Below are 25,089 nucleotides of genomic sequence, written 5' to 3' on the forward strand. Positions count from 1 at the left end.
GAGGGTTAACACAAAAAAAAAAAAAAGAGGACACTTTGGACACCCCTGCTCCAGAAGAAAGATTCAAGACGGCACAAAGACGGAAAAGCACAAATATAGTCAGGAATTGGCTGTTGGTGGACTGAGAAATTAGTGTTTCAATCAAGCTTGTGCTGATTCTACCGCCGCACTGCAAGTGAATGTCCGAGGGTTTGATCCCGCTCTGTAGAACGTGGAGTCATTAATTAGGGTCCTGTCTCTCCGTGTTTGGTTTCTTTGTTAATATAATCACAGTTTTCATAGAATATAAGTACATTTATTACACATATAATATTTGCATTTCTTGGTGACAATGAAATGGAGAAAAAATATTCTTTAAAAAAACATTTTTCTGTATAAATATACTAATCTAATGATTTGACAACATCTTGCCATGCTTTCAATACATTATGGTGACTTTTTTTTTCTTTTTTCATGAAAAATACTAAGATGTGTGTTGGAAAGCCAAGGGGTGGTTCCAATGTGAGTGACAGCTGGGAAGAGCCAATCACTGTCCACTCTGGCTACATGAGGCGGAACAAAGCTATTAAAATGTTTTAAAAAAAAAAAAGAAAAAAAAGAAGAGAGATATGATTGGACCACACTTCAGCAGGTATACACACGCACGCACGCACGCACGCACGCACCGGAATATTCCATTACAACAAAATCACAAGTATAAAAGAAGACGACAACCAAAACAACAAGAAATCTTCAAGATTTTTTTTCTTTTTTTTTTTTTTAAATCAAAGTTTTTGTTATTTATATTTCTGCTGAAAGAATAAAAAGGTAGCATAGGGAGGAGAGGATGTGAGAGCAAAAGAAAGGAACTCAAATGTCCTCCAGAAGAAGATTTCACTGGGGAGCGAGCAAGCTGGTGGCAAATGGCAGCAGGAGCAGCTCCTCGGAGATTTTTTTAACTCATTATTACTACTCTTGTCGAGTGGGAATAAATTAAATGAGCACCTCTCAGGCCCTCCTCCCAGTAAGTATTACAGTATATATAAAGGATGTGTGTTGACTTTCCTGTCCGTCCTGCTCCACCTCTGCCTCTTTAGAGTCTGTGCCAGTTGTGGAGTGCTGCTGTCAACCCTGTGAAGCGGCTTCTAATACCTGGAGTTGGGAAAAGACAAAGTGGTAGAAGTACATTTTACACACCACCTGTTTTGGGCACACATTCAAGGAAAATTCTCCACATTCACTCCTCGCAGTCTTTGACCTTGCGGATGAGAAAAATGCAGGCGCGGCATGATAGGTGGCGTAGCATGATGGCGCAATCACACAAACGCTCCCTTTCAACTCAAACTCCAGAGCGCAGACTTCAAAACGGCCCAGTCTTTAAATCAGAGGTATTCAAATTGCGGCCCGGGTGGCTGATGTTTTTATTGTCCCGCGGCACATTCTGCATTCTCAATGAAGTTTAATTTTGGAAAATTAGGTTGGGAAGAGGGGACCGCATGGTGGGCTAGTGGTTAGCATGTTGGCCACACAGTCTGGAGATGGGGGAAAACCAGGATTCGAATCTCCGTTGGGCATCTCTGTGTAGAGTTTGCATGTTCTCCCCGTGCGTGCGTGGGTTTTCTCCGCGTACTCCGGTTTCCTCCCACATTCCAAAAACATGCATCTTAGTTAATTATGCATCTTAGTTCATTGAAGACTCAACATAAGTATGAATGTGAGTGTGAATGGTTGTTTGTCTACATGTGCCCTGCGATTGGCTGGCGACCAGTCCAGGGTGTACACTGCCTTTCTCCTGAAGTCAGCTGGGATAGGCTCCAGCATAACTGCGACCCAAATTAGGATAAGCCGCATAGAAGAGGGCTGGATGGAGGTTGGGATGAAAGTTTTATTATTATTGGAATAAAGTGAAAATAATATGGGAATAAAGTCATAATCACAAGAAGACAATTTACAAGAAGAAAGTTTAAATATTTGGAGCAGAAATGGAAATAAACAGCAGGAATTTTACAAGAATAAATTCAAAATATTAAGACAAAAAAGTTTAATTCTAAAAAAAAAGAGTTGCAATTTTTTGCATAGACTTATTAAAGAAAAAACATTTGTTTTTTAAAGTTGTAACATTAGGAGTAACAAAACAAAGAAAGTTGTACTTTTTGGAAAATTCAGCTGGGGAAAAAGTCATGATATTACAAGAATAAAGTAAAAATATTATGGGTATAAAGTCATAATTAAAAGGGGGAAAAAATTAAGAGGAAGGTTGAACTACTAGTTGGAAAATGTAAAAAAAAAAAAAAAAAGCCATGGTAGCTATTGGCCAATGAGCTGCTCTTCTGGGAAGAAATGCATTCTGGGATATTGTTGTATATTTGGGATATTTTTTGTATATTTTGGAATGTTATTGTCTATTTCTTAGCTACCTTTTGAGTGTTAAGTTGCTGTGAGATGATTATAGCCTTCAATCTAAGATGACAGTGTGAGTCAGACTGAGACAGAATGACCTCCTGCGATTTCCGATGGCTTGAGGAGTTCGTTGTGAGTTTTCTCGTAGCTCATGATTGGCTCCCGTCAAAGAGCTCCCAGTTCCTCACGAACTTGTGTGCGCCACAATATGTATTTTTATGACGTGGGCATGTGCGGCTTGTAGTCTGGTGCAGCTTATATATGTATCTGTTTCTCTCTCTAAATTTAGTGCGTGGGGCTTAAACACCGGTGCGTCTTATATCCCGGAAATTACGGTGTATAATAAAATAATACAAATTAATTATAATTTCAGTTAAAGGGCTTGTACATGTTTGTGTTGTTACCTTTGCACAAACAAATATGTTGGTAATTATCAATGCAGTGGCATAAACCTTGCATCGGGTGGTGGTCTAACACATCTGGTACGCACCGGACACTCAAAATGTCTGTCTGCCTATAATTTATTTTTATTACAGTCATTTGCAATGAAACAACAAAACAATTAAATTTAGTAGCTCAACATAATCAGCATTGGAAGCAGTCACGATGAAATGAAATGTTGTGTTTACAACGTGGGTTGAATAACAGAGAGCAGCTGTAATAAAAATGTAGCTTGAGTGCAGACAAAACGCATCCGAGTGTTGTCATACCTGTAGTAGTTTGGTTTAAAGGGCCCGTTCTTGTTCAAGCCAAGATACTTGGCCTGCTCGTCACTCAGCTCTGTGAGATGTGCGTCAAACGTGGGGAGATGGAGGCTGGCCACATACTCATCTGTTGGGAACACACAAGATAGGAGAGTGTGCATTAGTGATGGCAAACTCCATTCCTTTTTCTGATTTTGCTAAGCTTATATTAATCTAAAACATAGTATCAATTAGGAAAAATGTAGGAACAGGTTCACTGAAAAAGGAAATATGTGCCTTGATATTTTTTTTTGTTTCGCCTCTGTTCGCCCTGCTCCATCCACAGCGCTGACAGAGGACATGCTGTCACTCAATCTTTGTTTTATTTGCTATGCCAATGCTGTGCCTTCCAAATATGGCACTTTTTCCAGTGTTCCCACCTCCATTTACATGAAAGTCCGCTTCGTCATCTTCATCGTCTTCCCACCAGCCGTCTTTCCAAATCAATCAAGTTTCTTTAAATAATATGGACGTCACATTCAAGAGTCACTTTGCATTGACCTTCTATGGTAAAGTGGATGCTTGGAAAGGCCGTAACTTGAGGCGGAGTTGCATACACACACTTCTCCCCAAGGTGGAATCTATAAACCACAAATTGCGTGAATGTGTGCGTACGCCACTCTTTATAGGTCGGCATATTTTTGTCCATACGCACATTGTGGGTTTCTGGCGTACGGAGGCTTTTGGTCAGATTTCCATGCACATTTTTTTTATAGATGTGGCCCCAGGTTGTCCATCGTTAGCGGCCAGAGGCCCCACTTCTTTGTATCATAATGGCCGTCATTTGACACCGCAAAAGAGAAAAACCATTCCTGTCTGGACATGACTCCTGCTTCAGAGGACAAATACACTGGATCTTGCACCGAGTTCTCAAGTCTGACTCATGTTTGTCCCACCAAGCCTTTGAGTATGCTCGGATGACAGGTGAAACGTCTCCTAAGACACCCTGAACAGTCCATTTGCGATCGATTCAATGCTCTGAGAATACAATGACCTGGACGAGTGACAACACTGACACGCTTGCGCGAGTTTTGAAGGGCTAGTTCAATACTGATGCATCTCTAGTGTGCATTCAGTCATCATTTGGCTTCCATTTGTCTCTTGTGCATCCTTTTTTAGCTTTCTCGGCTGTCGTTGTTTATTACTTGCACCTCTCACTCACAAGACAGCTAAAGGTGACAGGTGGCAGACAGAATGATTATTTGTCAACAGAGGTGATTCACTCTGGATTAAACACCTCAAATGTTGGCCGAGGGAGAAAGCATGCCAGCAGGCGGAAGATATTTGTATTTTGTGTTCATTTAGCCATTTTCATGCTTGAAAATGCTTAATCTCGACCATGAATATGTACAATTTGCTTAAATATGAATTTTTTTGTACTAATAAGAGACCATATTCAACCAATCATCAAAACAGCAATCATGTATTAATTTTTGAAAAACCGCAATATAATGAGGATGCCATGTTTGAACCGCGATGTGGCAAGGGATGACTATAATTTAATCTTGGTAATGTGTGGCAAAAAATATAAATATACACAAAATATATTTTTTAAATATAAAACTGTAAAAAAAAAAATGTACGTATTATTTTCTTAAAGGGCTATTTCTTTTGTCTATTTCTTTGATGATTCTCACTGTGTTACAAGTACCACTGGTAGCATGTGAGCTCCATCTAGTGGTACTAAGGAACACCAGCTATTATAATAATAATAATAATAATAAGCATATACTTATGAAATCATATAATAATAATAATAATAATAATAATAATAATAATAATAATAATAATAATAATAATAATAATAATAATAATAGGCGTATACTTATGAAATTATTGTACAAATACAAATGATTGAACAGACTTCCTTTTCTGAAAAACTCATGTTTAACTTATAAGCCACAAGACAATTTACCCGCAAGGACAAGCTACATATTTGAAGCAAAACTGGAGGTAGCAAATACAGTGGTACTTGGTGGTGTTAAAAAAAAAAAAAAGGCTTGGCCCATGTACTTGTTGGTAGGCAGGTTGTCAAGAAAGTCTTACCCATCTTCTTGGGCAGCAGGTAAACATCCTGTTTGTAGCGTCCATCTGGAGCATTGTACAGCTCTATCAGGGCCAGAGCCTGGCCACACACACACACACACACACACACACACACACACACACACACACACACACACACAAGAATTAAACAATAATAATAATAATCATAATCATTTGAATTGGCATGTACACAACAGTATTGTTCTACCTGGGTTGTGGCTGTGATTGAGAGCACAAACGTGGGCACTGTGGAACAGCTGAGGTTCAAGAGACGACCCTAGAAAAAGGGGTAAAATGAAGTTGTTCAAAGATTTACAGGCGTGTGTGATAATCAAGGTGGAAGGGAGGTGACGAGATTACTTCGGCACTGATTGGCAGCTTGTCTGTTTGGATCAGTCACCCCTGTTCTGGTTCTGTCACTACAATCTTCCACACATTTTATACACACAAGTGACACAGCATGCTAAGGGGAACATTCGGCTTTTTGATTCGGAGGAGTCTGATTCGACAACCAATCTCGCGGGTGAACAGTATTGTTCTGAGCTGCTGTTCAGGGTGTGGGCTATAGATGGCAGTGATGTTCTGCTTGCTGGGTTACAGCAAGCTTTTGCTAATTAGTGATGTGCCATACCACTGATTTCTTTTCCAATTCTATGCTGAGTAAAATTCAGGCTGGTATCGGCGATGCTGAACAGATACAATACTTTGTGCAAATACACGCAAGTATACAAGGCATCAGAGTAGTTTATTCATTGATTTTAAACAACTGCATATATTTAGGCAAGGTCTCTTACTTTCCACTGTGCTCCTGTTACTGACATGCATTACCTCCAATGACTGAAGTATCAAAGTATTGATATTGTATGATTTGAGAATCAATTTTAGAGCCAAAAGATCTGGTATCGAAGGTATCAATATTTCAGTATCGATCCGCACATCAAATCATATAGTAAGTAAGTCCGTAGATGGAGAGAACTAGTCATGTGAGAGGCCACTGATTTAGTGTCCAATCCGACACAGAGTAAAAAAATCAGGCTGGTATCAGCGATACTGATACTTTGTGTAAATTCACCTTTGTCTGGCAAATTTGAAAAAGGTGTGTATTTCATATCATGGTACAAAAGAATTGATTTAATGATTAAACTAATTATTAATTACAATAAATGAATCATTTAATAATTAATGTAAGATATTTATGTTAAACCCTGAAGTATATTGAGATCTCGGGATGTTTTACAATATAGCCAAGCTAATATACAGCAAGAGGAAAAAACAGAGGACAAAATCATATAAAGCATGTGAAAATGGTATTTTAAAACTATAAAAGAGAAAATAAGTGAAATCATAAAACCATTAAAGTAAAGGATTACTTATTAAGAACCACTATAAAAAATGCAAACTATTCACAATACACACACGTTTCTGTTTACGATCAGTCATCATTTCAACAGACAAACATTACCTCAAATGACAGAACTATCAAAAGTATTGTCATTTTGAGAGCCTAAACAGCTAGTATCGGAAGTATCGATATTTCAGTATCGAGCCGCACATCACTTGAGAGAACAAGGGAGTGTTGACTGTTCACGTGGCGTTTTAGCATCTGACTGCAAGACCTTGTGTCTATTTCAAACAAAAGGCTGACTTTTCTACAGCCATCCTGCCATCCAGCCATCATTACAGTATGAAAATGTCATGTGATCAGGACTGTACCATTCTGAAAACATGAGAAGACCGTCAACATCAACTGACTTATTGGCTCATAATGGCGACTAAAAAATCTTCCAAAGTGGAGAAGGTATGACCTCATGACCCCATCCATCCATCCATCCATCTTTTACCGCTTATCCAAGGTCCAAGCCACCTCATCTGTCTCCTCTCAATGCGAAGGAGCTGCGGTTCTATTCAGAGTTTCCGAGTGCTTTTGGCCGTGTCTCCAAGAGAGAGCCTAGCCACCCTACAGAGAAAACTCATTTGGGCTGCTTGTATCCGCGATCTTATCCTTTCGGTCACTACCCAAAGCTCAAGACCATAGATGAGGGTAGAAACGTAGATCGACCAGTAAATTGAGAGCTTTGCCTTTCGGCTCGGCTCCCTCTTCACCACAACGGACCGATGCAGAGTCCACATCACTGCAGACGCTGCACCAATTTGCCTGTAAATCTTTCATCCATATTTCCCTTACTTGTGAACAAGACCCCGAGGTACTTAAACTCCTCCACTTGGGGCAGGATTTCATCTCCAACTCGGAGATGGCACTCCACCCTTTTCCAGGCGAGAACTCTGACTTGGGGGTGCTGATTCTCATCCCGGCCGCTTCACACTCAGCTGTGAACCGATCCAATGAGACTAGAAGGTCACGGGTAACGGCTCGATGAAGCCAACAGGACCACATCATCTGCAAAAAGTAGAGACCCAATCCTGCATCCACCAAACCGGAACCCATCAACGCCATGGCTGGGCCTACAAATTCTGTCCATAAAAGTAATTAACAGAATCTGTGACAAAGGGCAGCTCTGGCGGAGTTTAACCCTCACTGGAAACCGGCACGACCAACCAAACTCTACATCGGTCATACAGAGAACGAACAGCCTGAATTAGGTCGTCCGGGGCCCCTTACTTCCCGAGTACTCCCCACAGAATTCCTCGAGGAACACGGGCGAATGCTTTCTCCAAGTCCGCAAAACACATGTAGCAGCGTATCGTTTAGAACAGATAAGGCTGTTACGCCACCTTCATTTTACGTACGTATATCGTGACTGTGGATTTGAATCCACAGTTTTGGCAAGTTGTTATTTTTCAAGCAATGTTGTTCCTATTTTATGTGCACTTTTCAGTGTAATATTTGTTTTGTTCATCTTGCTTTGTGTCGCTAAATAAATTAGGGTACTGTTTAATGTTTGTGTTTATCTGCGTGTTTAAGGCTTTTTCTTTGAGGTGGAAGAAGTCACAAATGAGATCTGTTTTTTGTAGGGATCACCATTACCTATGCTGTAAGAAAAAATAAACAAACAAACAAACAAACAAACAATATCTAACCAGTCAGATTTGACTATGAAAATCCTCAGTCGAAGACAGCCCTACTGCATGGATTCTAGAACTGCCAAAGGGTGACAAATAGGAGGGATGGGAAGACAATGAAGAGGGTTCTGATAGGTTTGGTTTATGACAATTCTGGTGTGCTGCGAGTACCTCGGCCAACAGTACTATCCTCTTGCCATCGGGCCAGATGACGTGGTCCACCTGTGAGCGCACTCTCTCCCAGGTCAGCTCTGGTGTCCGCAGACTAGCCTGCAGGTTGAATTAGAACAAGCATTAGAACGGCTGTATTCCGATTTATTTTGTGTCGGATCAACAATTAAAAAAAAAACTCTGTGGTGAGTAAAGTCGGGTTTAACCGCTTCACTGAGCACCTCGAACATCTATGCTATGCATAGCTGCCACTACATTGTGGATACAACTATACCCCACAAGCACATAAGTAAACGGGTGAGTTTTTCCTCATACCTACTGTTGTGGACTTTTGTTGAGTCACTTGAGCAGGCCTTTTCTAACATCCCACACAAGAAAATAAGTCATAAAAGTATGAACGAGTCATGCTTTTCCAATATTTCCCACTACGCTATATATAAAAAGTACATACGATTCGTGTTGATATCGGATCAATATCAGTATTGGCCGATATTCAAGGCAGCAATATCGTTATTGTATCGGGACATCCCTACTGGTTAACATGGCATAACCCTGACATCACTGCAGCACTATCATGCTGTACATTGCTGCGTGTAAAGCCATAGAAATACTGTATATTGAAACTGGTGACGCACCACGTCAATCTCCGTGTTGGAGTGCCCCATGTTGCAGACAATGCAGCCATTCTTCATGCGGTCCAGGTTCTCTCGCACGACCACGTTCTTGTTGCCTGATGGGAGGACAAGTACAGACAAGGCGGAGGAAGGGGGAAAAATGTGTGTCACCAAGGAATAGGATTAATTAAACTGCAGAAACAGTTTTAAACTAATGGATTCCCAGTGTTAATTAGTTTGACAGATACATAGTTACTGTGCGCAAGACTCTCAAGACCTCAAATGAAATTCAGCAGAAAAAACACCAAGGTTCCTTTGACTGCAATAAGAGTTGTTATTGACAATTGTGCAGAGACAAAACTCCACAGCACAGGTGTCAAACCTAAGGCCCGGGGGCCATATCTGGCTCATTTCTCATGGCTCATTTCAAAGCTGGTTATCAATCATTTTGTTCGTAAAAATATAATCATCAAATGCATGGGCCGTTATGTAATAATATCATGGCATGATTATACATTTCTATTCATTTACAGTCGTCCCTCGCTAGATTGCGGTTCGAACATCACCCCCTCATTCTATCGTGGTTTTTCAAAAATTCATTAATTCATAAATGATCAGAGTTTTGTGGTTGAATACGGTTTATTAGTCAAAATTAGGGATGCTCCCATGGATCAGCCACCGATTAGGATCGGCCGATTTCCGTAAAAAAAATGCCTTTCATGTCGCCGTGCAGCCGCGACATGACAATTCATGTCATGACAACACGAGCATGACATAAATGTGCATGTGTGCTGTGTCACGTAGGTTTGGCAACACCCATATTGAGCCGACAAGGGATGCACTTGGGCCCGTATTGCCACAAGAATCAATAGACATTATTCACTCCACTGCAGCTTCATCCTGGAGACGTTCCTATTACCGTTTAGCTTATGAGCAGCATTAAGGCAATGAAGCGGTCACACATGAAATTACCACTTGTAATTAGGCGTTTTGGACTTCCACAAGTTAACCTTGTGTGGTACCAGCTTTTAAATGAGTACTATTAAATTTATTTATATTATTAAGAGTAAAAGCAACAGAAGATCCAATAAAGGCAGGTAATTGGGCCATTCTGTGCTGTACGGACAGGAAGTGAAGAGTCTGCATGGGTTTGGGGAGGTGGGAGTGTATTGGGGCGGAGTGTACCTGTGCAGGTGATGACAATGTCCACTTGTCTGATGACTTCATTGAGCTTGACCAGCCTGAAGCCATCCATGCTGCCATAGGGATGGGAAGAAAGCAAAAATGAGGGTCGATACTCGGCATGGGCCGGTATGATAACCTTGGACAAAAATATAACGGTTTCACGGTGTTACAATTGCAGCTCTAAAATGTGTTATTTGTATATATCTTAATTGAAAAGAATAGAGAAAAAGTTGCAAGATTCTCCCTGACACAATCCACAATGTCAAAACGTTCGGCACCCAAAAAGGCAGAGGAAGCCAAGCAGTGCACAAAAAGTTGTACTTCTGGACATGCTGAAGGAATGTAGACGTTACGCAGCTGTAGGGCGCCATTACGGAATAAATGAATCTTCGGTTCGAGGAGGAGGAGGACGAGGAAAATAGAGGCACAGCAATAATATGTTTTAACAAGGATACAAAAACGCTTCAGCGGTGCGGCGCCATGACGAAGAGGTGCGGTGAGGAGTGAAATACTGTACGCGTGAGTCACTTAATAATTTCTTATGTCCACTGCCGTCGTTTCATGCCAAAGAGGCAGCTAACGTCACTGCTGCCACAATGGTTAAGTTGCACGACTTCTGGCAACTCATCTCATGATTGTGGTTTTAGCACATCGAAGTCCAGTTCAAACTGCGAGGAAAAATATTTCCACATAGCGGTCATACTGGACCTCCACTTTCTCTCATACTGTAGGGCAGTATGACGGAATATTTTGAAACCGTGACTTTATCATATCGTGGTATACCTTGAAAACGGTACCCGGCCCATGCTTAAGCGAAACTTTCTCATATTGAGAACCGCTGTGTTGAGTCTTACCAAGCCTGCAAGGCACAGATGGGGTCGATTTCTGTGACGTAGACAATGGAGCCCATTGCTTTGAGGGCAGCGCAGCAACCTTTCCCCACCTGAGCAAATATTGAGAAGTCTCATATTATGCAAAAATAACTTTTGAATGATGTTTTAACAGTACTGTGTCCCTAGAGCCTGTTTAGGAGCACCAAACGTGACAAAAATCTATGGCATCTCTGGTGTCTTACCTCCCCATATCCACACACCACCACCTGCTTGCCTCCAAACATGACATCTGTGGTCCTCTTCAGGCTGAAAATAAAAGGAAGAGTGAGTTAAAGAGGAGGAGGAGGCAGGATTTTTTTTTTTTTGAAGGAGCTCTTTCTTTGACTTTCATACCCATCTAGGATGGACTCCCTGCAGCAGTAGAGGTTGTCAAACTTCTGCTTGGTCACAGAGTCGTTGACATTCATGGCGGGGACACACAGCTTCCCTGCCTTGGACAACTGGTAGAGCCTGCAAATACAAAAGCATAAGAGTGCTATGAATAAAACAGTGGTTGTACAGTGTGGTTTAGCAGTGATGCACATAAACCTATTATAATGACATGGAAACACACTTCTGGAAGCATGGATGCTGCAATGCTGCAGTTGCATAACCACAAAATCTATGCTCACCACTAGATGGCGATGTTGCCACACTGAAGATTTAAACATCCTCTAAAAAGAATGCGTTACAAGGCCTTGTCCCTGTGTGACATGTATTTTTCTAACATATTCCATGCTTTTGTCCATGTGTCCCATTTTTCTGTGGTTATTGTGCCTTCTTACTTCTGCAAGTCCTACCTGTGCACACCAGTAACACTCTCCTCCACAATGCCCTTTATCTTCTTGAACATGTTAGGGTATTTTTTGTAGATCCAGTGAGTCAGGTCTCCGCCGTCATCCAAAATCTGTAAACAAGGGAAACCAAACTGTTCAATCCTGCGGGTTTTGTATATTTTAAAACTGCATTACTAGCCTTCACCCCACTGGCATACAACCACCCATCATTTTAAATGCATTATCTCCAGCACAGAGGGAAGAAATAAGAGGGTTTTTTTATGTTTAAGTGGACTACCATGTTGGGCTGCCAGCCTTCCACATTGACACAGCGATCGATACACCACCAGAAGTCATCCTCAGACTCGCCCTTCCATGCAAACACGCTGAAACCTGGACAGAGAAGACAGGAAGTGCGCCATAACTTTGCAGCAGAAGAAATAACAGAGGAAGGAGGGAAGACAAGGGAAAGATGGGCTCTTACCTCCTTCTGCCAGGGCAGCCGCCACTTCATTTTGGGTGGAGTAGATGTTGCATGCAGCCCATCTGCACTGAGCACCCAGAGCTGACAGAGTCTCCATCAGCACCTGACGGTAAGGACCAGAAAAAGACAAATGTCAAAATGCTTTGATTTTACTCTTTACTACTACTACTACTACTACTACTACTACTACTACTACTACTACTACTTCTACTACTACTGCTCTACTCACAGCCGTCTGGGCGGTGATGTGGGTGCAGCCCACCACCTTGGCACCAGCGAGGGGTTTCTCGCCTTGGGCTCGCTTCCTCAGAGCCATGAGGGCCGGCATCTCTAGAAGAGGAAGCACAAGTGGATGAAACAACTCTGCTCGGGCAGTTGGTATGAAGAATTCATTTTTTGATCATTTACTCCTTCATCACTAATCCATCAAGTCATCCAGTTTAAGGAGATTAGGCTAAAAACGTGTGGGTGTAGAAGTGTTTAAAACATGTCATCACACAAACCTGCTGATGCTCTACTTGATAAATATAGCCACAGACAACAAACCTTGCTCTGCTATCTCAATCTCTCGACGTCCGAAGTCGGCCTGCTTGATGTTTTTGATACAGAAGTCTCCGTTGCCCTTTGAGTTCTTCTGCTGTTTGTCCCGAGGAGACGTCTCATCGTCTGAGCTGTCGGTGTATGATGCCGCTGAAATAAACAACACACAATTTTGTCAGCATGTCAGCTAAAAATGATGCCTTAGCTCAAAATTATTCATTCATCAACTCATCGAAAGATGTGTCCCAAGACTTTTGTTCATATAATGCCACACGACTGTGGTTTAAGGCACCAGCGACAGGTAAGAAGTGTTGTAAAAGCGCCCGAGTGCAAAGAACACGATGTGCTGTGCCAAGAGGCAAAGGGTGGAGGATGAGGGGGCTTAAAATGAAAAATCATCGATCCATTCAGCCTGAAAGTAGGGGTGGGGGTGACTCCGTCCATGAGGATAAATGTACCAAAGAACATTGAGACACAGCCAAGGATGGCGCAAGAGAAAACCGCTCAAAAAATAGATTGAACCCAATATAAGATAATATTTTTCAGGTTGTCTTAAATCCGGGGTCGTCTTAGATTCGTCTTATGTTCGGCGTCTAGAGATTTATACATGCAAAACAACATGTGGCTTTTGTCAGCAAAAACACAAAGCTGAGATGCCAGCAGTTTTTTTCCTTAATATATATTTTAAAAAAAAAACATATCCACATACTGTATCTACATGGGTTGTTTAAATAAAAAAAAAAAGGACAAGAAAAAGAAGTTGCCCCCGCCCCTTTGATCTTTCAGTATGTGGCCATCGGTGGAAAAAGTTGGGACACCCCTGCATTCGCGGCTAATTTTTGCACAACGCTGCTGAGTGAGATGCGGAAGTGAAAACATTTCTCTCTGCAAATTCAATCTACAGAAATTGTCACTGTCTTGAACACGTTTGCGTAGTTCTGTCATATTCATTCCATCTTGTACTGTATTTTCCTTTCCTTAGACAAGATTTGTCCACGGATAAATACAGAGAGTGCTGCAATGTGAGTCATAAGAATTAATCTCGCGCTCTTTCACATTCTTGAAGAGATTAAAGACATTAAGACAAGAGTGGGAAAAAAGTGCTACCCAATGGGAACCATCAGAGGAATTAGCACTAGTGGAGTGAGGACAAGAGGGGCTTTACCTGAGCTGTAGCTGTCTGTGGAGGACTGAGAAATGGAACGTGACAGAGAGCGGCGGCCGATCTTAGAGGGCCGCTTGTTGAACTCCTGTTTCTGGTCTGCAAACTGGATCTGTTGGTGGAGAGAGGGCAGACGTCAGAACCTGTGCAACTCTATTGACACTAGTCGCATTTAGGTCCATCCATCCATTTTCTATGCCGCTTCTCCTCATTAGGGTCGCGGGGGTATGCTGGAGCCTATCCCAACTAACTTCGGGCAACATGCGGGGTACACCCTGGACTGGTTGCCAGCCAATCGCAGGGCACATAAAGACAAACAACCATTCACTCACATTCATACCTATGGGCAAACATGCATGTTTTTGGAATGTGGAAATGAGGAAACCGGAGTACCCGGAGAAAACCCACGCACGCACGGGGAGAACATGCAAACTCCACACAGAAATGCCCAACCCAGGTCTTCCCGATCTCCTGACTGTGACTGTGTGGCCAACATGCTAACCACTAGAGCATTTAGGTCCAGTTAGGTCAAAAGTAGTGGTTCACAAGGTTTACAAGGTCCAACTGTTTATTACAGATGAGTGATATGGAATGTTACAGATTCAAATCAGGCTAATAATCTTTCCACTGTCAATGTACTACAGTCTCATTCCAGTCCTGGTGTTATTAATAGTATTAATGGCTGACTTATTCCCACCATAAATGCATGCAGCATCGGGGCAGCAAGATTCTGACAACGCTGGCAGACACAATGCAATTGATTGTTTCCTTTTAGCTCTCTTTTTAGTCCCTTGTTTAATTGTTAATTGTTCCACAGTTTGGGCGCCTAAAGCTATGATACCCAAACTGTAGCTAATGGATGGTTATCAAGCCCGCTTACAAAAGTGTCCAATGAATCACAAACTGAAAGTTATCAATGAGAATGTACGCCAATAGCGACTAATCAGGCTTTTGATACAATTTCTCCAAGCAAAAAAAAACAACAAAAAACTCCTTGCATCATTTCAGAGGCCAGCAAGATACTGCAAATTAAAACCCCTCTATAAAAAAAGGGTATAATGCAGCTTTTGGTCTTTTGAGGTTTACACGATTGAGGTTAGATGATGAGGCTTTAGGAGCTCAAGAGCTGCACTCAGAGATTTAGGGTCATTTTGGGAGATCAGGAGGTGGCGATGGAGGGGGTTTATGAGATGTTTTTTTGGGGACAAAAATACCGCTGGTTAGCTGCAGCACCAGAACACTTGGTAGGGAGGGGAGGGAAATCAAGTGCAAAGGAAGGTGAAAAAATCCAAAGTAGTACATCTTGCTTGTTTCAATAAGTGTGTTTTATAACTTGATGCTATAAAACTTTACGATCACATTTCATGAGCTGATGTTCTAATCTAGCACTGATTACAAACTACGTAACCTGCTGGCCAAGTGCTGGTCAGCCATTCCAGCAGCTTATTACTCTGAACCGAGTTGTGCCAATTAATTAATAATCAATTTGCGCCGCTCAAACAAGAGTGTATTGTACTAGATTTATGTAAATGTACTTGATAGATTGAGAAGAGGGTTTATTTCAGGGTTTTAATTGCATTTGATTTAACAAAAAAAAAATCACTTTTCAAAATTTATTTTGGCCATCATCCACAATCCTTATGTAAGACATGAACTTTCCCTTTTCTGTGCGTTCTAAAGAGAGAAAAACATCTAGTATGATGCAGCTATGTAAAAATGTAGCTAAGTGTGTATAAAATAAAGATTATTTTGTGCTATGACCATACAACAGATGTAAAGAAATGTGTGCTGGATTGGAGTAGCCAAAGGTCTAAGCTTGACCGTCTGTGGCTTATGTCTCTTTACTCTAGCGAGAATCCTTTAAGTGACAAACTTAAGTCAAGGGCTCACCCAGGCTTTTTTCACCATCTGCTTATGATGCCATCTAAGAATATAGCAAACATTTCCATTAACCCCGGGAAATCTTTGCCCCCCTGTTAAGATACTGTTTTTGTTTCAGGAAAATACGAGGGGACAACAGGTCAACAGGTTTGAGAGACATCATGTGATCTAAAGGGCATGGTGAAAAAAAAAAAAGGGAGCGAGCCCCCTCTGGGCAGCAAGAGAAAACAAACAGGCACAGATGTACAATCAAATAGCATGACATGATACTGTGGAGATTCCCCATAACAATGTAGTGCAATGGACGTTAACTAGCAACGCCACCTATAATAACAACAACAACAACAACAACAACAACCTGGAAAAAGCAGCTGAACAGAAAATAATGGTCTCCCAACTGGACTCCTTTTGCTTGACATGGAGCCAAGTTAATATTTAGCCAATATGTTTCCAGATCTTTGCAAGATAGTCTGGATGAAACAAAGCGCACGTGAAAAGTGAATGAATCTTCCCTGTTTTGCCTTGGAATAATCTAAAGTATGTGAAAGTTCAACAAGCCCTTTTGATAAGACCACCGGGCCTAAGGGTTGACTTGACAGAGAAATCTGTAACCAAGTGAGTGGTTAACATTTTCCCATGCAAACCCAGGCAAAATAGCAGGTATTTTGTGTGTGAACCCTAACCTTAACCCAAGGGAAAATAGACAAAGTCATGCATCCACAGCTGTGTTGTGTTTTGACACTTATAGACAGGAACCTGACTCTAATCAAACACAGGATGACCATGGGGCTTCCAAACTACTCCATCCCACTCTGTATTTTGGTGCCAGTAGACAATCCTGAAAAAGTGTGAGACCAACAGAAGGATGGTGGTTATCCCCAATTGATTCCATGAAAAAAATGTATGATATTTGATATCGATAATTGATATTTTATTTCAAACTATTCGTGGTCAATATGTAAATACGGGCTATACATGTATCTATATAGCACAGGGGTGCTCACACTTTTTCAGCCTGAGGGCTACTTTAAATATGACCATGTCCCACAGATCTACCTCCTACTATAAACAGAATATATATATTTATAAATATGTATGGGGCGCACACAATCAAAATGACCTACCTCCTACTATAAAACATATAGCATATATAAAATCTAGCCGGTAAACTTTGCACCTACTATACTAAATACTAATGATTATTATTTCAGTTTCAAAGTTTACAGGTCATCAAAATAGTTGATATTCAGTAATTCCCATTTCAAATCAATATGGCAATAAAGATAATTACACATAATTCCTCAATGGTTGTGTACATAAACTGAGTAATATGTCAGTGAAAATAGCTATGTAGCGCTCATTAGACGTACACTTATAGCATTTGCTGTAAAACATTACAGACACTGTAAAGGAGAAATTCAAAAGATTATGTAGAAGACAATGCAGCCAAGTCAAGGTAACATATTTAAAACGCTTTCAGCAATGGACACATTTTCCAATTCGTTGTGAAATAGTAGTTTGACAAACTAACTTGAAGAAAACGTACATTTCGATAGTGGAGTTCATGACATGAAGCGCAGCCATGAAACAATTGACGTTGTTTCTACATGTGAACGGATAACTTATGTTATACAGTAGATATAGGCATCTTACCGCTGAGTTAGTTTATCCCTAAACGGAATAATAAAAATTAAAGTTGCACTATACGCATGTGGCTGCTGACATCTGTTCTTCACTTTTTTGGCTGCCGAGGCACAAGAACAAAACAGGAGGAGGCTTAATGTCAGCTGACTGATGTAACAGTAAGCATCTACAAAGTGATTATGATGTGGTTATGTTGGTGACACACGACCCACACTACCTTTGCGATCCCTGTAATGGGGACCCCTGATATAGCCCATATGTCCATTCATACACTGTATGAATCAACAATCAACAAATGTGGCGGCTTTCATTTTATCGTGGCGGTGCGCCGTGATCCATTACATGTACAGGAAACCCTGAATATTCAGCAACCTGAGGTACAGTTATGCAACCTACAGGGAGAAAGCTGTGCATGACAATATGGAGTGAAAAGACAAGCGATTCCTCTAGTGTCACAGGATCCTCAAGCTTTGCCATCTGTTACTAAATGGCATTACATAAACAGCAGCCTCCGATGCAAGATCACTGCTTTAAAGATATTTGTATGCCGTGTCATGCAGTGGAGATTTGAGCTGTCACTCCGTGGGATGACATGACATGAACTGGGCAGAAGGGGGAATTGGGGACAACAGGGCAAGTGAATGAGGAAAACCAAACAGTTGTCCCTCGCTACATCACGGTTCGAACATTGTGCCCTCACTCTCACGGTTTGTCAAAAATTAATTCATTGATAAATGATCACCGTTTCTTGGTTGAATACTACCTATTTATAGTAAAAACATCTATACTTAAAATAGCTAACTAAAAATAGCTAAATGAACAATAATATAAATACAAGGCAGAAGAAGCACCCTAATTGTGGATGTAGTATTCTACATTGGCCACTAGCTGTCAGTAATTGCTCGGTGAGTACAAGCAACAGAGGTGATCACCAGAACAGGCATTTATTGCAGGTTTAAATGATCTCACAAGAGGCACAATCATGATAACATAATAACATGGGCTACAGTTGGGGCCATAACCCATGACACGCTAAAACTCTACTTTGAACCTTTGACGTCACTTGCTGTCCTCCACACAACTGTCCGCCCATCACTAAGGCCCCCCTAGGGAACACATTTGCTGTGACACACAGGAACAGGAGTTTTATTTACATCTTAAATGCCTTATTTACTCTTATTAAGTCTACTATATTGGGTACTGCGAGTGTAAAGCCATTTAAAGCCGGCATTACAATACATTAATAAGACAACAGCCGCCACAGAAAGTATGCTGTCTAGAAAAAAACTGACCTTATTTGTTTTAATATGTCTCATTTTCTCGGATTATATCTACTATATTCGGTAATACAAATGTAAAAGGTGACTATATTTCATGTCTAAAAGGGCTCTAATAATGTTAAAAGCCATATTTAGAAGATCGTAAACAGGTTCTCTACATGGCATAACTACAAAAATATTCAATTTATTAATATCGAATCCTACTTCACTTATCCCGGTCGGGTCTGGAACCAAAACGTGATAAACGAGGGACGACCGTATGTATGTATGTATGTATGTATGTATGTGCAACCTAAGAGCCGTTGACTTCTCCACAGAAGCCACCGTCCATGCGAATGTTAGACACGATCAGGATTTTGTGGGTGGATCACTTACTAGTGAGTTTGAATGAGCCGATCCAGTCATGTGGGGGAGCAATATAGCCAGTGAAAGAACTTGTTTCTTTCATGACTTTGCTTTTGCACTGTTTATGAGTATGAACAAAAAAACTAAGTGACTATGTTAAGGCCCGATGACTAATGGGGCTAAATTCATGCAAGTAAAGCATGAGGTGGGAACAAGGCATGCTAACATAGCTCTATTACACCTTTCAACCAACTGCTGAAAACACGTGACCACGCTCACCAAAAGAAGGAGGAGGCAGCTAGCGTGAGGTGGCCGTGCACGCTGCCCCAAGGGTGGCTATGATGTAAGAGCTCTTCCCTCTGATTTATACGCACAGACAAGCGCTTGCGTCGTAAATAACGGCACACATACATGCACGCACGCAAAAGGCGTCCACCGTGTGTACAGTGTGCACCCCCACATGCAGCTACCACTGGTCTCACACGTGCCTGAACACACATGCATTGCCGGGGGGAGCTTCATGTCACTAGACACAGTATACAATACTAGTCATGTCACCAGCAACATAAGAGGAGCAGTCTATGAGGGTAGAGCTAAAAAGGATCCATAACTTTAGTAAAAGGTCAACTATGCAAGGTATGCAAAGCTGTGATCACAGAGCAGGCCGCCAGAACAATCTTTGCCCTTGGAGACAACGGGGGATGCAATGAATAATAGAATCCAGTGACAGAATAAACCCTACATGCAAGCTAAACAACAGGGCAGTCATTTTGTACTAATACACGTCTTTTTTGCCCTAGAAGAAAATGGCAACCTAGTGCATGTTAAACAGGAAGTGAACAAACTATAATTAACTGCTGAGACACGGAGAAGGAGCAGGATTAAATAGGATATTTATATTTGATAGCGCCATATTTGTCTAAATGCGAGCTGTCTTCTTCTACTGCTGCTTCATTATGACGCGCACGCTTCGCTGTTGCCCCTGCAGAGCAGAGTCAATACTGCATGAACGAGCTCTTCTCTATTTCACTTCCAGAATTAAAAGTTTTGGTGGGCTGGATGTGGCCTGCAGGTCGCCTATTGCGGAGTTAGGAACTGAACCATTACCGTTTAGGTACTTCTCATAACCCCAACATCACACGCCTCTACTTCCACGTCATTGAAACTTTGCTTTTCAGTCTAAAAAGTCAACAAAAAAATTTTTTGCTTTGTATGTCATTTGGGAGCCTCGGGGGCGCCTCACATTGGAACTGTGGTCAAATGACCTTCAGTCACCAACAAATCATCGGTTATGCTATGTTGAGCTAAATGGTAGGCAGTGGAAATATTGGCTGTAGTGTTGTGTCAACAATATCATGGCTTTTACACTATTGTGTTATTGAGCTGTAACAAATATCTGCTTACTCACGCAACCATCCACCGGGTTACCTTTCGGTCACACTGGCTCTTAATGGTTCAATAAATGCTTTTAGTGAGCTAAATGGCTTGGTAATGCCAGTAACGAAACTCAGTGACACAATTGAGCTCAGAAAAAAGTTGGAAACCATAAAAGCTTGTATTTGAGAGCTGCATTTACGCAAATGCTTGTTTTCGTTTTCCTAGTATCATCTTTTTTGCTAAAACGCTAAGGGGGCGTGAAGAGATGGCATTGATGAGATGAGTAGAATATGACAGATGATGCCATGCAAAACTGGGTCACACTTTACAATAAAAAAGGTACACAAAAACACAGTAGTTACTGAGGAACTAATGACTGAGGCACATACATTTAGACTAGTTACTGAAGAACTAATGAGGAACTAATGAGTAGAGTTGTTACTGAGGAACTAAGGCACATACAGTAAATTTAGAGTAGTTACTGAGGACCTAATGAAGAACTAATGAGTAACTAATGAATAGTAGGGTTAGGTAGGTTCGTTCCTCATTAACTACAGTAATTTTGTGTACCTTATTGTAAAGTGTTACCCAAAACTGTAGATATGCTCACCAGATGGTGACAAAGGTAAATTGTTAGACTTTGAAAACCCCTGAGCTACTATACCGTACGTCATAGGTTTCCAATGTTGGGAGGTACATAAAGAAAAATTAAAAACAGCTTCACTACATTGGAAACTGGAGTACACGTAGAAATGAAGTCGGGAGATTTCCTGTTTTGCCACAAATTACACAGCAAGTATCCCTGCTCTCGCACTGATGCACCTGAATTTCGATGATTTGACACCTGTGGCTGTCTGTAGCGCATTCTCTTGTGGTGCTAATGGCTGAAGATGGATACTTTTTTTGTTCTGGTGAAATTACTCGGCCACAGTGTGTTATATGTCCAAAAGCACTGCCGCACAACTCAATTGCTGCCCAGACATTTAGAAACCAAGCACGTTCATTTGAGAAAAAAGCCCCAGGATTTTTTACGCACTACAGTCTGATCGGTCCAACAGATATAGTTGGCCTGGCACATGTCCTGTGGTATAGGCGGTACTTTCATGAAGGGACAATGAAGGAGGAAATGCTTTTCAGGACATTAAATAAATCAAACAGGTGATATTTTATTGTGGCCTACCCTCACCTATGGTCATGAGCTTTGGGTAATGACAGAAAGGACAAGATCGCGGGTACAAGCAGCCGAAAGGAGCTCTCTCCCTAGGGTGGCTGGGCTCTCCCTTGGAGATAAGGTGAGAAGCACTGTTATCCAGAAGAATCTCGGAGTAGAACCGCTGTCCCTCCGCATTGAGAGGAGCCAGATGAAATGGCTCGGGCATCTGGTCTGGACGCCTCCCTGAGAAGGTGATCGGGGCCCGTCCCAAGACCCAGAACACGGAGAGACTGTGTCTCTCAACCGGCCTGGGATGCCTCGGGATCCGCCGGGAGGAGATGCACAAAGTAGCCGGGGAGAAGGAAGTCTGGGCTTCCCTGCTTAGGCTGCTGCCCCCACGACCCGACCTCAGATGATGGATGGATATTTTGTGTGCGCTTACGGACACTGATGTGTTTTTAAGTGTGTGGGAGTAGGGGATACACGGCTTTAGGTCAAATATCTGAAGGGGAACCGGACTGTGAAAAGTTTAGGTTGGGAACCCCTGCTGTAAATTATAGAAATGTGGTGCCCACTGGTGGGCACATAGGGACAATTCCTCCAACTGAAAAATATTAACGTTTGAATGTTGACATTAAATGCATTGGAAATTTACCAAAACAGAAGAAGGTGTTCAGACTAGGGATGGTCAGATTGATCGGCCACCGATCAGTATCAATTTCAGTGAAAAAGTACGAAAAACCAATCACTGTGGCATACAGCATACAGCAGTGTGTGTGCAATGTAGTGTCTCCTCCCCCTTTCCTTCACACTGTGCAGGCGTACGGCGGCAAAATGCCAAACAAATGTGTCTGCCGTGGTGAACTTTTATGCCTTTTGTGAGAGTGATGTAACGTTTGCATCCTGCAACACATGCCACAAAAATAGATTCAAAAAGGGGGAAGCACATTAAAAAGCTCCAACACATTGAATGTAATACAGCATTTGAAGACCAAACACTTGGCGGCGTATGGCGAGTTCCTGAGGCTCACAGCAGAGAATGACAAGAAGGTGGTCGAAGCAACAACAGTCAAAACGCCAGCTAACACACAGAAATAATTGGGCAACACTCGCCCGTATGAGCGTGACAGTCAGATGGCCAAGTAGATGGCCATCCTTTCACAGTAGTGGAAGACGCTGGGATCCGCCGACTGCACTCTCACTTTGAGCCCTGCTATGTGCTTCCTGGACAGAAATACTTCACAGATATCACGGAAATTCTTTTATCATGGTCAGGTCTGGAACCAATCAACCGCTATAAACGAGGGACGACTGTAGATTGAAAAATTGACAGTTTATCCACAAGTGATAACAATATCTGCCGATCTCACTCATGTATGATCAGAATCAGGAGCATAAAACCCTGACCAGAGCATCCCTAGTTAAGACAGTTAATGTGTTCAACATGTTCAAATGTAAATAAGTAAGTGTTAAATGTGTGTTAAATAAGTAAGTAACATTTTCAAATATTCGGGCCAAGTTTTCAAATCAAAATGTATTCAATGTTAAAAGAGATTATATAATACATGGTTTTAAAAGCATTGGACAGCAAATTTGTGCCACTGGTTTGCGTAAAACAATGAAACTTTTGGCTCCTTGCCGGGAGGCAATGTTAGACGATGAAAACTCCTGAAATACAGTCCTTTCACAAATGAATGGTCAGCATAGCATTTTTAGTGCATATCCCGTCACGCTGCATATCCAGTTCACAGTCCACTCGTGTCTTCACATCATGTCCACTCTGGTGGTCACATGGACACTCATAATGACACTGTTGCTCACACACATACAGTACACACTTGTTTGATGGTGATGAAACTAAGAGGGTTTAACATTTCACACTAACACACGAGTTCCAGAAAAAAATACTCCCTTTCCAAGAGCGTGACATTGGGAAATCAACATCGGAGAACATAGTAGGATCTCAGATCAAATAAGTAAGCATTCTTCCAGTAAAGACAACAATAATCCATCTGCGCAGCGATAAATGGATGTGGTCAAGTGGTGTGGAGTGACAGCTATTCAAAGTGGTGTAAAGTACCAACAGTCCATTTCCTGAGCAAGTCTCTGCGGCCGGGACGGAGGTGGTTAGGAGGGTGTGAACTCTCACACTATTTTACTTGCTGCCGGTGCTGAGATTGTGCTCTGCGAGAGTGCAGAGGGAGGTCACACTGCATAGGAGAGGATGTGTTGGATGGGGATTTGTTGCATTTAAGTAGGAATAGTGGACAGAGCGAGGGATAAACAAATAAACAAACAAATAAATAAATAAAAAGCTCCACAAGAGGCTAGATGGAGCGCTACATTGGCTCAAACTGGGTTTCACCGACCGGTCATTAAATCAGCAACAAATCCCTCTGCAGACAGTGACTGATGTGAATATTTAACAGTCCTATTATGCATTTCTGACAATAATCAACATCTTCCATGATGACTCAATCACCAATAAGCACAATGTTTAAGCTAATACAGCAGCACAAAACAGCACAAAATGCTGGCACTGTTACAGTATCTCACTAACATCAGACCACCCCTCACATTTCCGCAACCATTTTATTACAGTATATCATAGAAATCAAACTTATGCTATGGAGTAGAGCTGCAACAATTAATCAATGACAATTAATCAACAACTATTTTGGTATAAAATGTATATAACCTCCGATTTCAGCCTCTCAAATGTTAGTCATCCATAAAAGCAAGCCTATTATCTTCGTGTTTTAGGCAAAACAAGATATTCACGCACATCAGCAATGACTTTGTAAAACAGTGATCGACATTTTTGCCTGTAATCTGATACGTTGCGGACCAAACTACTAACTGTGTTTGGTTCATGTTGATTTGGTGTGTCCAGGGCCGAACCCATTACTCCAATCATCAAAACGAAAAGCTTCAGGTTAATCGACCAAGAAAATAAAAAAGCTTTTATCGCACTACAGTCGTCCCTCACTACATCGCGGTTCGAACATCGCGGTCCCGCACCCTATTGTGTTTTTTCACAAAGTAATTAATTAATGATCGCTGGTTCTTGATCGAATACGGCCTATTAGTAAATATTTAGGCAAATCGTACTTACTGGCCTAAATTACGCATTTTCAAGCATAAAAATGGCTAAATCAACTAAAATACAAATACAAGGCAACAGAAGCATTCTAATTGTGAATGTAGCATTCCACAATGGCCACTAGGTATCTGTGTGTACAGGACAATGCCAACTGTGACTCGAAGCTCCTTAACACTGAAAGTGTGCATCGTTTTCAGGTTTACGACTATGCAGTCCATTTGTACAACACCACTGAACGACAAGGGGCCAACTGGGGGGTGTTTGATTTCCAGTTTCCTGACACCATCATGCAACATTCTGTTACGCGTGCACA

The 25,089-nt window shown here is 41.6% G+C and overlaps 1 protein-coding gene across 1 annotated transcript in view; it reads right to left on the reverse strand.

Annotated features, from left to right (window-relative positions):
- Positions 1-5: 5 nt before the first annotated feature.
- ahcyl2b (adenosylhomocysteinase like 2b) overlaps positions 6-25,089 on the reverse strand; it is a 28,828-nt gene continuing 3,744 nt past the window's right edge. Inside the window, exons 2-17 of the mRNA XM_054800167.1 lie at positions 13,997-14,105; positions 12,838-12,981; positions 12,521-12,621; positions 12,292-12,394; positions 12,106-12,200; positions 11,832-11,938; positions 11,386-11,502; positions 11,235-11,298; positions 11,014-11,102; positions 10,160-10,230; positions 8,996-9,090; positions 8,361-8,459; positions 5,377-5,445; positions 5,169-5,247; positions 3,090-3,210; positions 6-1,131 (exon numbers count right to left, since the gene is read on the reverse strand). Of these exons, the coding sequence (XP_054656142.1) occupies positions 1,125-1,131; positions 3,090-3,210; positions 5,169-5,247; positions 5,377-5,445; positions 8,361-8,459; positions 8,996-9,090; positions 10,160-10,230; positions 11,014-11,102; positions 11,235-11,298; positions 11,386-11,502; positions 11,832-11,938; positions 12,106-12,200; positions 12,292-12,394; positions 12,521-12,621; positions 12,838-12,981; positions 13,997-14,105 (1,470 nt within the window). The 3' untranslated portion in view covers positions 6-1,124. The remainder of the gene's footprint in view (positions 1,132-3,089; positions 3,211-5,168; positions 5,248-5,376; positions 5,446-8,360; positions 8,460-8,995; positions 9,091-10,159; positions 10,231-11,013; positions 11,103-11,234; positions 11,299-11,385; positions 11,503-11,831; positions 11,939-12,105; positions 12,201-12,291; positions 12,395-12,520; positions 12,622-12,837; positions 12,982-13,996; positions 14,106-25,089) is intronic.

The sequence above is a fragment of the Dunckerocampus dactyliophorus genome, chromosome 15, assembly GCF_027744805.1.
Source record: "Dunckerocampus dactyliophorus isolate RoL2022-P2 chromosome 15, RoL_Ddac_1.1, whole genome shotgun sequence".
In the NCBI taxonomy this organism is placed as follows: Eukaryota; Metazoa; Chordata; class Actinopteri; order Syngnathiformes; family Syngnathidae; genus Dunckerocampus; species Dunckerocampus dactyliophorus.